The sequence below is a fragment of the Chiloscyllium plagiosum genome, unplaced genomic scaffold (assembly GCF_037043375.1).
Source record: "Chiloscyllium plagiosum isolate Xiang-an unplaced genomic scaffold, Cpla_swu_hap1 HiC_scaffold_2, whole genome shotgun sequence".
In the NCBI taxonomy this organism is placed as follows: Eukaryota; Metazoa; Chordata; class Chondrichthyes; order Orectolobiformes; family Hemiscylliidae; genus Chiloscyllium; species Chiloscyllium plagiosum.
The window spans coordinates 115,401,878-115,414,589 of NW_028270140.1; the positions used below are offsets into that span (position 1 = coordinate 115,401,878).

Here is a 12,712-nt window from a genome sequence, read left to right on the forward strand (position 1 = left end):
TGATTTTGGACTCTCTATTGACTTGAGCACATCACACCAGCACAACAGTGTCATACTGAAGGAGTTCCAGGACTTTTCAGATTAGATATTAAACCAGGTATGGCAACTTAGTATAACTGATCCTATGATAGTATTTGAAGAGGAGCAGAGAGCTCTCCTGTTTCCTAACCAATATTCATTTCCTCAACTATCATCAAAAACAGGTCATCACTCATTCATTTACTATTTGTGTTTTACTTGCTGTATGCAAAGTGACTGTGGCATTTGTCTATATAAATTATCACATAACCAAGGTATCCCATTATTGTAGTGCTTTGAGATGTAATGAATGGTTAATTATATACTACATAAGTCCACATTCTTGTTTGTACAAGTTCTAGCCTGTAATTATTATCAATGTTCCATGATTTGGAGATGCTGGTGTTGGACTAGGGTGTACAAAGTTAAAAATCACACAACACCAGGTTATAGTCCAACAGGTTTAATTGGAAGCACTAGCTTTCGGAGCACCGCTCCGTCATCAGGACGTCATTGGACTATAACCTGGTGTTGTGTTAATCAATATTCTAGGTTTTTAAGTAACCTATATGAGCCAAAACTTCAAATTTCATTCATACATACCTTGAAATTTGTGTCCAGTCAGATGGAACGATGGACAACAGAGAGCTTTTGACTTCTATCAGAAACTGGAAGAAAAAAAACAGTAATAAGAATTTTTTTTAACAAGTAACTAAAATGCACTATTGCGTAACAACATGACAACGTATCCTTTCCAACTGTCACCGTACTTTAGTCAGATTCAGATGGTCTCTATATCACAGATGGTGCTGCATTTACAATGTTGTAATGTTCTCAGAATAGAACCATTTTCATTAGGTATATCTTCAATACTCCTTTCAGAAGAGAGATCCATGCATGAAGGTACACACACGTACACACACCCTTTTTTAAACATTCAAATTGATTTGTACAGAAAATATCAACAACAGCAATCAAATTTATCTAACTGTAGCTGCATGTTTCGTTGAAATAGGGAATAATGAGAGAGGCAGAACAATGATAGGCAATAAGGCAGTGAAAATAAATCATGATTCAAAGAGTAAAGCTATTTTAGATTGTTCCTTGTTTTTCTCCATTACTAATCAAAACCCAATATTGCAAAGATCACTTTTACACGTGTTCTCCCACAAACATTTGCTCCAATTTGCACAGTGCAAACTGCAGCACCAGATCCAATAGTATGTGGTGAAAAAGGCTCAATTTCTGGTGAAAAGGGAACTGGTTTTGACACACAGAGTCCAAGATATAATGGACCAAACTTTTCAGTAATTGGCAAATGCAGCCTTGATATCAAGGGCCGTCACTCTCACCTCACATCTAGAGAACCTGGGAAATTCTACACAATGTCAGGGAGATGTCAGTGCTGTACCTAAACTGGATCAAGTTGGCTAGGGCTGCAGCTTGTTCTGACGCACAGGTATTCAGTGCTGTTGCTGAAATGTTGTCAGGGCTCACATCATTTCAGTATCAAATGCCTTCAGCTATCTCGATTCACATGGAGTGTATCAAATTGGCTGAAGGCTGGCATCTTGGCTGCTGAGGATCTTGGGAGGAGATTGTGATGGTTCATCCACTCAGCTCTTCCTGCTGTAGATGGGAGCAAATGCTGGCACCCACCCCCCGTCATTGGGGATGGGGATAATTGTGGAGTCAAACTCCCTAGCGAACAGTTTAATTGTTGACCGCTATTCATGGCTAGAAGTGGTGGGATTGCAGTGCTTAGATCTCATCAGTTGGAGGATCACTTAACCCTGTGTATAGCATCCTGCCTCCACTGATTGGCGTGCAAGTTGTCCAGTCATGTAGCTTCACCAGGTGAACATCTCATTTTTAAGAATGAGTGGTGGTCTTCCTGGTATGCTCTCTGCACTCAAATGAACCAGGGTTGATCTCCCAGCTTGGTGGTAAAAACAGAGTGTGGGATATGACTGTCAATAAAGGTTACAGATTGTTGTTGAATACAATTGTTCATAACGTTTCTTAGACTGATCCCTACTAACATTGTATGACCACCTTCTGACTCCTTCATGCAACTTTTTCACATTTTAGAAGTTTGTTCCCATCCCATGCCTACTTTGTTTAAACCTAAATCAACCAAACTCAATAGCATGCACACATTTGACATTATCTGACTTAGGCTGATCAGCAAGCTTCTCTTAATCTAAAAACATGGTTCATGATCACACAGTCACTATGAGCTTTTATTATTGAACGTTGTGACATTAAAGAATACATTGCATACGCTTCATAGGTACAAGTGGGAAACATACACAATGAACAGAACTCACAACACATTCCATTCAGATCATCAAGTATTGTTGGTGCTCAGGTGAACGACCAACCAATGAGATCTGGGAGGGGATGGGGCAGACCGGTCATTAAAGGGTGAGATTTTTCCCGTTTCACCACAAATGTTGCGGAAAATTAACTAGTAGTATGAGCTGTGTTAGCATAATGCTAACCTAAGGATGTTGTTAAACACTCTTGAAATTGAGTTAAGATATTAATGTCCCTACAGAATGTGAATGTAGCGTATGATATTAACTGTGAATTTCTCAATAATTTGGCTTTGGAAATTATTTAAAAGGTGGTGTCATTGATAAAGTCACCACTCCACACAGACTGCAGCAGTTCTAGAAGATGCCCAGTCATTAATTTGTCAAGAACAACTTTCTTATTTTTCCATGGGATGTGGGTGTCGCTGGCAAGACAGCATTTATTGACAAGCCCGAACTAACTCTGAACTGAGTGCATTGTTCAGCATTTCAGAGGGTACTTATGAGTGAACCACATTGCTGTTGGCTTGAGTCACATATTGGCAGACAGGAAGAAGATGGCAGATATCTTTCCCTGAAGGACATCAGTGATTCCGATGGTTTTTACAACAATCCAGTTACTTTCAGTTATTTCTATCACTAGATTTTTAAATTTGTTGGTACTTTCACAGGCATCATTCTCTCAGGGATTTTAAGGACCTTCTCCTTAAGTTACAAAAGACCGAAAAACCTCATGGAAATTCTCCCCCTCAAGCCCCCTAAAACTAAGTTCAGGTTTAGATTCATATTCACATTATCCCTTTGTAAAATGGGCAAAAGGACACAGGATAAGATCAAATCTACAATTTCACAACCACAAAAAAAATCCCTTGGAGGAAATTACCTTCTCAGTCAATTAGCTTTTAAGAAGTGTACCAATTATGAATATGCTAAATAGTCACACTATCATCTCTGCCTAGAACAACAAAAAAGCTTTTTCCCTTTAAAAATATACTTTAATTTGGTTTGCAAACCCCTATTGTCCAATTACACTGCAACAAACAATGACCACTCTAAAATATTTCTGAAAATGGCTGGTACATTAATATTATACCATGCAAAACTTATTTCCGTATACAGCATGGAAAGAGACCCTTCGGCCCAACTCATCCATGCTGACTAGGTTTCCTAAACTGAACTAGTCCCATTTGCCTGCATTTGGTCCATATCCCTCTAAACTGTTCCTATTCATGCACCTGTAAAAGTGTCTTTTAAAAGGTTATAATTGTACCCACCTCTATCACTTCCTTCTTCACCACCCTCAATATTTCGAGTCATCCTCTGTTTCCTGCAACTGTCAGCCTTACCTTTCACAGTAACAAGAACATGCTGGCCCTGAACTCTCGTTATCTAGTTTTTGAAAGCTTCCCACTGGTCAGATGTCCCTTTACCTGCAAATAGCCTTCCTAATCAACCTTTGATAGTTCCCGTCAAATATCGTCAAAATTGGCCTTTCCCCAATTTTGAACTTTAACTTTTAGGTAGGGTCTATCCTTTTCCACAGCTAGTTTAAAACTAATAGAATTATGATCACTGGCCCCAAAGTGTTCCCCCACTGACACCTCACTCAGTCACTTGCCCTGCCTTATTTCCTGAGAGGTGGTCTAGTTTTGCCCCTTCTCTAGGGGCCATCTACATATTGACTATATTGCTTAAGTTTGTGCATTCTTCGAAGCTACATTCATGTTATGTGTTCATGTGACACACTTGTTTGATTTTACTCCTTAGATTTTAAATAGCTCTCTGCATACAGTTATAAAAGGGTGTTTTTTGAAAGGAACAAAACCTAAACAGATCTGTTGTCAGATTAATAATTCAAAAGTCATTTTGAAGTTAGTGTTAATTGATAAGCATTATAACTTTCAGCATTTTCTACAAAATAATAAACAGAACAAATTCACAGAAATACATTTCAGTAAAACTCTTTTCCTATTGGTACTTGTAACATTTATAACTGCTGTAATTCCTTTCCACGTTACCATCACAGAGAGCAGGGATTTGTAATGTGAGCACCAACAGTGAATTGACTGTCTCAACGAGTAGTAGTACTAGACAGAAAATCCCAAGGTAAAATGTCTGGCCTTCATCAAAATGTATTACTGCCATAGTATGTAAAATACATCACAACATTACTGCAGTTGCATTCAGAGGTCCTGCTAACCTGGATTGTTTGGAACATAATGATGTTATTTTTGCCAAGTCCCTGCAAACTCAAAAGATCAAACAACACTTTAGACTACACAGGGCAAGATGACAGCCAGAGGTTTCTGAATTTCTTTGGCTTGGAGATCTGAATGATGTTAGCAAGGTTATGATGAGGGACCATCCTTGGTTATCATGAGATGATGATTGTGGGCATTTTCTTGAAATTGTGTCGCCAGTCTAAAATTGGACATAAACAGGCTGCAGCAGTCCTGAGAAACAAACGGGACTTCAACCTCAGTGGATGCATTTAAAGTACTCAGCAGATTATTCCAGCCTGATTAAAATCGAGCTCAGTTTACCTCTTGCCCCGAAACTGTCACATAATCTAAAGACGGCTTTTTCAGAATCAATCGGATCTCTCTGCGATGATTCTGCAGTCGGGAAAGTACCTCCTGAATCTCCAGCTTTCGCTGCTGGATGATAGGGAAGTCAGTGAGGTCTGTAAAAAGCTGTGTCTTATCACCTATCCTGCAAAAATGACAAGACACAAACCATGAATACGTAGTCACTCTTTCAATACCATGGGAAACACACACAAAAAAAAAAATCAAACATTTCAATGTTGTCTTAAGACATTGCATTTTAATTGTTTTTGGTTACCGTAAGTTTACCATTGTTTGAGTTTTAACAAAGGATGCTCAAAGGAATTTATTTTAAAATTAATTTTTTACTTATTTCAGACTAGGATTAATCTAATTTTAAGTTTTCATTGTAATTACACAGTTTCTTTTTAAGTAGTGCCTTAGCTGGCTGTCTGCCAGTTCAAAGTTATTAGAGGCTAAATGCAGTGAAGAGATTAATATTTTTGGCCATATGTTGTTATGGAGACTAAGCCAGGATTATTTTGGAGAAACAATTAGATCTGGAGATTGGATGGGTGGGGAGGAAGAGAAAATAAAGCAAAGCATCATATTTCCACCCTACATCCAAAATGGCATTTGGCAAAATACTTGTTTATTTTAAAAGAAAAAAATGAACTGAAAAGAAACAAAGAATTTCTGTATTGATTGAATGGCTCCATAAAATGCATCTTCAGAGCTGCTCTCATCATGACAATCTTAAAGCCTCTAGACCTCAACAGGTTGAGAAATAACCCAATTTAGGGCCTACTTTTGCTAACTGAGCAACAGATGACACAGGTAAACGATTTGCATTTTCATGTCATTTTAAAATAGCAAAATGCACCTTCACATATTTCATGAAGCAGGGTAAAGATAAAAGGTGCCCAATCTTTTTGTCTTTTTATAATTCAAACCTTACATACACTGGCAACATCTTAGTAAATCTCTTCTGAACCTTCTCCAGCTGGGTAATATCCTTCCGAGAACTGGGTGACCAGAACTGGACACACTACTCCAGAAGGGGCCTCACCAATGTCCTGTACAACCCCAACATTTTTTTTTTAAAATAGATAATGGGAATGTTGAAAAATGTGATTTATGAAAAGACACATGAAAAATGGGAAGTAGGGAAAGAGAATGTTTTGAGGGGGATTTTCAGGAAATAGGACTGGAGGAGAGATGGGAGGGAAATTCACTGAAGAGTGTAGGAGGACGTGTAATAATGTTAATCTTGCTTTATGCACCTCGTGCGGTGTAAACTGTACATCTCACTTTGTCTAAGCACCCTACAATCTCCATGTCTTTGCTTACTATGATGTGCTTGTACTGCTCTCAAGCAAAGCCTTTCACTGTACTTAGGTATGTGACTACAATAAATCAAATCAAGGATGGAGAAATTTTCAAAGCTAAAATGGGACAAGGCTATGAGGATCTTCTCAGTTAAATTAAATGGGTGAAACTACACCAACTTCAAAAGATCCTGAGACAGCACCTTCCAAACCCACGACTACTTGTATCACGAAGGACAAGTGCAGCTGATGCATGAAAACACCATCACCTGCAATTTCCCCTCCAAGTCATTCATCATCCTAACTTGGAAATGTATCACTGTTCCTTCACTGTCAATGTGTCAAAATCCTGGAATTCCAACCACTCCTTCCCCCCTACCCTGGCAATGGCATTGTGGGTCAACTGAAAGCAATGGACAGCAGCAAGTTGAGGAACGGAGCTCAACACTATCTTCTCAAGAGCTACTAGGGACAGATATCAAAAGCTGGCCAGGCAGCAATGACCACATCCCACAAGTGAGTTTAAAACAAAATGTACTGTAGATCAGAAGGAGGCTCCTACATCCCAACTTCACCATCACCACCTTCTGAACAGAAATTAGGAATGGCCGATAAATGGCAAATGGTAACCACTTACTACAAACAAACAAAAGGAAACTGGATGGAAAGAGAAATTAGTGTAAACTGGTGAGGTTAGTGTTGAACAGACTAAAGGTCCAAGATAGGCTGCAGGCAGAGAAAGGGATTCTACTCTCAATAGCAATAGCAAGAAAACATTCACTTTCCATCATGTGCAACCTAATGTTGGAATAAAACATTTTGGATCAGATCCAGCATGCCCAAGCGAGAATAAAGCTTTCTCCACCCTGCACTAACAACATCCTGCAATTGTGAATAAAATATTTACAATTCAATGAAAATGGACTAAGCAAAACAGCGTTGACAGTATAGATTTAGCAAGCTCCTAAACTACCTAAACAGCAAAAAAGTGGGACTAAGCAGAATTTACATGTCTAACTTTGAGGTCAAAAATTGATCTAGGGACAAGGAAGGTGTGTGTATTACACAGCCAAATGGGTTGAGTGTTCATGTGTAAATCCTTCCACCAGGCACAATAATTGCAGGTGCTAAGAATGGAAGAGGTTCATGGAAAGAACTTTGGAGCCTGCACCATCACCATCTGTAGTTACAGGCTGCTACACATGCTACCACGACAACCCAGACTCCACATGAACTTTCACACAGGTCCACAGGATCTCAGTGAATCAAGATTGGGCCCTGATAACCAATTTGTTAATTGCAATGAATTACTGGCATTTTAGTAATTCCAAAAATAGTTCTCCACATTTCTACAAACCATCTTAGTCCATTCGCCTCGCCAGAAGTGACCCTTAAGCAAATCTGGAGGGTGGGAGATTGAGAATATAAAAAGGGCTAGACCAGGCAAATATACCCCTCGCAAGTGCTCTGCCATCTAAAAAGGGGGTGGGGGAGTGGGTTCTATTTTCACCCGCTCTCCAGTGATGAGATAGCCCTGCAAAACTGGTCATAAAGTCATACAGCAAGGAACAGGCCCTTCGGCCTAACTCGTCCATACCAATCAGATTTCCTAAACTGAAGTGGTCCCACTTGCCTGCATTTGGCCCATATCCCTCTAAACCTTTCCTATCTATGTACCTGTCCAAAAGTCTTTTAAATGTACCCACCTCCACCATTTCCTCTTTTTTTTGTCATTTTCTATCTAAGGAGCCAGTGAAATATGATCCAATTTTCATCACAAAGAATCAAAGTATGAGGAAAAATCCACGTGTCACTAATATAGAAACAGGTCAATTGAACGAGGTTACAAATATTTATCACAAGTAAAGAACCATTCCAGCTGAACTTACTTGGCTGCACTTTCATCCAAAATCTTCACATAGTGATGCACAGGATCCAACAGCTGTGGCAGTTCCAACAAAATATTACGAAGGAGGGATGAGTTTAACTGAGCCTCAACAGCTGGGAGCAAGGCCTGAAAGCCCACCTGCAAACCTGATAAAGCGTGGACCAACTGGTAAAACTCCCATGTGGAGCACTAAAACAAAAAGACATTATTGGTTTAAAAACCCTGAAAAACACAGAATCAGCTGCAATGCCTGTCTTAGATTGCTGCCTTCAATTAGCACCCAAGATCACCCAATTTGCTTTTGCAATGAATAGCTTCACACAAAATGAAAGCCTGCGAGAAATTTAAAAATAAATGCACACATCGCTCAGCCTTGCAAGAGACTTTCGTTCTGTGTCGCCATCAACTGAAGAAACAAAATGGAAGACGAGTGGCCTGGCCAGAGATAATGTGCAACATCTGATATCAATTAGAAATCACCACACTGGACACCTATGCATACTGTTCAAAATATTTTCATGTTTAATAAAAAAATATTTTTATGAACACTTGAATATAAACATACAAAATTGAACTGGGGTGATATCACATTGCAAGCCAAGTATTTAAATATACCACTACAGAACCTCTCTAGGTTCTGTGTGAAGGAAAGATTTAACCCAGTTAAAAAAAAAGTGAGTTAAGGTATATCCTAAATTAACAGCCACAAACATGCACACAAATCTATTAAAGAAATCCATATGCTAATAAAGTGAAGCAAGAGTTCACCAGCAATGCATTATAATGAAACCAGAGGAAACATCTTCTTTCTGAAGAAAATAAGATCATTGTGACACAGTGACTTTTGAGTGTTGCAGCAGTATTTTGGTGATGATTATCCACAGTTTGGATAGCATGCAAGAAATGCAGTCCAACTTCCCACAGGCTGTCAGCTGGGGAATAATTGAGGCAAACTCAATATTTGCATTCAGAAACCTAGGTGGAAAAGGTGTAAGGAGGATGCAAAGAGGCTGCAAAGGATTACAGACTGATTAAATAGAGTCATACAGATGCAGAGAATGGAAATAGACTCTTTGATCCTACTCATCAATGCCAACCTGAGATCCTAAATTAATCTAGTCCCATTTGCCAATATTTGGCCCAAAACCCTCAAAACCCTTCCTGTTCTATACCCATCTAGATACCTTTTAAAATGTTGTAGTTGTACCAGCCTCCACCACTTTCTCTGGAAGCTCATTCCATACACACACCACCTTCTGCATGGAAAAGTTAGCCCTTAGGACCCTTTTAAATCTTTCTTCTCTCACCTTAAACCTATGCCCTCTAGTTTTGGACTCCCCCACCCTAGGGAAAAGACCATGACTATTCACTTTATCCATGCTCCTCATGACTTTATAAACCTCTGTAAGGTCATCCCTCAGTCTCCGAGAGTCCAGGGAAAATAGCCTCAGCCTATTCAACCTCTCCCTATAGCTCAAACTTTCCAACCCTAACAACATCCTTGTGAATCTCTTCCAAACACTTTCAAGTTTAACAACATCTTTTCTAGAGCAGGGAGACAAGAAGTGAACACATCAGTTCTGAGGAAGGGTCATTCAATCTGAAACTCTGATGTCTCTCCACAGTTGCTGCCAGACCTGCTGAGCTTTGCCAGCAATTTCTGCTTTTGTTTGAGACCAGAAATGAACACAGTATTCCAAAGTGGCTTACCGAAGTCCTGTACAGCCACAATGTGACCTGCCAACTGCTATGCTCAAAGCACTGACCAATGAAGGCAAGCATACCTTACTCTACTGCCCTGTGACTCCACTTTCAAGGAACCAATGGTGCTGCACTCCAAGGTCTCTTAGTTCAACAACACTCCCCAGGACCTTAGCATTAAGTGTAAGTCCTGATCTCATTTGTTGTAGTCCGAGATAACCTTCTTCACTGTCCACTACGCCACCAATTTTGGTGGCATCTGCAAATGTACTACCATACGGGCGGCACGGTGGCACAGTGGTTAGCACTGCTGCCTCACAGCGCCAGAGACCCGGGTTCAATTCCCGCCTCAGGCGACTGACTGTGTGGAGTTTGCACGTTCTCCCCGTGTCTGCGTGGGTTTCCTCTGGGTGCTCCAGTTTCCTCCCACAGTCCAAAGATGTGCAGGTCAGGTAAATTGGCCATGCTAAATTGCCCGTAGTGTTAGGTAAGGGGTAAATGCAGGGGTATGGGTGGGTTGCGCTTCGGCGGGTCGGTGTGGACCTGCTGGGCCGAAGGGCCTGTTTCCACACTGTAAGTAATCTAATCTAATCTAATCATACCTCCTATATCCGAAATCATTTATATAAATTACAAAAAGCAGTGGACCCAGCACCAATCCTTGCAGCATACCGCTGGTTATAGCCTGCAACCTCCTACTTTCAAGCCAATCTTGTATTCAAATGGTTAGTTCTTCCTGTATTCCATGCGATCTAATCTTGTTAACCAGTCCACATGCAGAACCTTGTCAAATGCCTTACTGAGTACATATAGACAACATCCACCATTCTGCCCTCATCAATTCTCTTCATCACTTCTTCAAAAATGTCAACCATGTTACTAAGACATGATTTCCCCGACACAAAGCCATGTTGACTATCCCTATCAGTACTTGCCTTTCCAAATACATGTACATCCTATCTCTCAGAATTTTCTTCAACAACTTGCCCACCACCGATGTTAGACTGACCAGTCTATAGTTCTGTGGCTTTTCCTCACCACCTTTCTTAAATAGTGGTACCACATTAGTCACCCTCCAATCTTCCAGCATCTCACCCGTGGCTATTGATGATACAAATATCTCAGCATGGGACCCAACAATCACTTCCCATCTTCCCACAAAGTTCTACGGTACACCTCATCAGGTCCCAGGGATTTATCCACCCTCATGCGTTTTAAGACATCTGTAATATGGACACTTTATGATATCACTATTTATTTCCCCACATTGTCAAGCTCCCATATTCTTCACCCCAGAAAACACTGATGCAAAATACTCATTTAGTATCTCACTCATCTCCTGCAGTTTTACACGTAGGCAGCCTTGCAGATCTTTATGGGGCTTATTCTCTCCTCAGTCACTCTTTTGCCTTTAATGTATTTGGATTCTCTTTAACCCTATATGCCAAAGCTATTTCATTCCCCCTTTATGCCTTCCAGATTTCCCTCTGAAGTTTACTCCCATTGCTCTGACACTTCTCTAGGGATTCACTCAATCTAAGCTGTCTAAAACTGATATATGGTTTCTTCTTTTCTTGACCAGAATCTCAATTTCTCTAGTCATCCAGCATTCCCTATAGCTACCAGCCTTTCCTTTCACCCTGATAGGAATATACGGTCTCTGAACTCTCATTATCTCATTTTTAAAGGCTTCCCACTTTCCAGCCAACCCTTTACCTGGAAGTATCCACACCCAATCAATTATTGAAAGTTCTTGCCTAATCCCATTAAAATTAGCTTTCCTTCAATTTAGAAATTTAACTTTTAGACCAGATCTATCCTCCATAACTATTTCAAAACTAATAGAATTATGATCATTTGCCTCAAAGTGCTTCCCCATTGACATCTCAGTCACCTGCCCTGCCTTATTGCTACGTTTTGCTCGTTCTCTACTAGGTATATCTACATAATGAACAAGAAAACTTTCTTGTCCACCTGAAATTCCTCTCCATTCGATCCCTTAACACTATGGCAGCCCCAGTTTATGTGTTAAAATCCTCTACCATTACCAGCCTATTATTCTTACAAATAACTGAGATCTCCTTACAAATTTGCTTCTCAATTTCCTGGTGACTATTGGGCTTCTATAGTACAATCCCAATAAGGTGATCATCCCTTTCTTATTTCTGTTCCAAACTGTTAACTCCACTGGACATATTCCCTGGAATATCCTCCTTAAGTACAGCTATAATGTTATCCCTAATCAAAAACACCACTTCCCCTCCTCTCTTGCTCCCCTTTTGACCCTTCCTGTAGGATCTATACCCTGGAACATTAAGCTGCCAGTCCTGTCCATCCCTGACCACATTTCTGTAATTGCTATGATATCGCAGTCCCGTGTTCCTAACCATGTCCCAAATTCATCTGCCTTACTGGTCAGGCCTCTTGCATTGAAATAAATGCAGTTTAATGTATCAGTCCTACCTCATTCTCTGCTTTGCTCCCACTCGCCTTGCTCACTGTTTTTACTAACTACACCAGCCTCAGACCGATCTCTTTCCTCACTATCTTACTAGTTTAAATCACCCCTGTGCAGCTCTAGCAAGTCTCCCTGCCAGTATATCAATCCCCTTCCAATTCAGGTGCATTCACCTTAGAAGACATTCTAATGATCCAACAACGTGAATCCTTCTCCCATGCACCAGCTCCTCAGCCACACATTCATCTGCTCTATTTGAGAATGTTCTGCATCCTCTCCAAGGCATCCTTGACTCTGGAACCCAGGAGACAATACTCCATTCTGTTGTCTCACTGTTGGCTGTCTGTCTCTGCCTCTGACTAGAGAAACCCCTATCACAATCAATCACTTGGAACATGATGTACCCCTCATTTCAGTACAGCCTGTCTCAGTACCAGAAACATGGCAGTACTTGT

General features: G+C 40.3%; 1 protein-coding gene across 4 annotated transcripts in view; it reads right to left on the bottom strand.

Annotated features, from left to right (window-relative positions):
- Positions 1 to 12,712, bottom strand: part of msh3 (mutS homolog 3 (E. coli)) — a 288,075-nt gene that overhangs the window by 174,149 nt on the left and 101,214 nt on the right. For all 4 annotated transcript variants that reach the window (XM_087999818.1, XM_087999815.1, XM_087999807.1 and 1 more), the window contains exons 14-16: positions 8,100 to 8,287; positions 4,880 to 5,048; positions 622 to 686 (exon numbers count right to left, since the gene is read on the bottom strand). In XM_087999818.1, the coding sequence (XP_087855944.1) occupies positions 622 to 686; positions 4,880 to 5,048; positions 8,100 to 8,287 (422 nt within the window). The remainder of the gene's footprint in view (positions 1 to 621; positions 687 to 4,879; positions 5,049 to 8,099; positions 8,288 to 12,712) is intronic.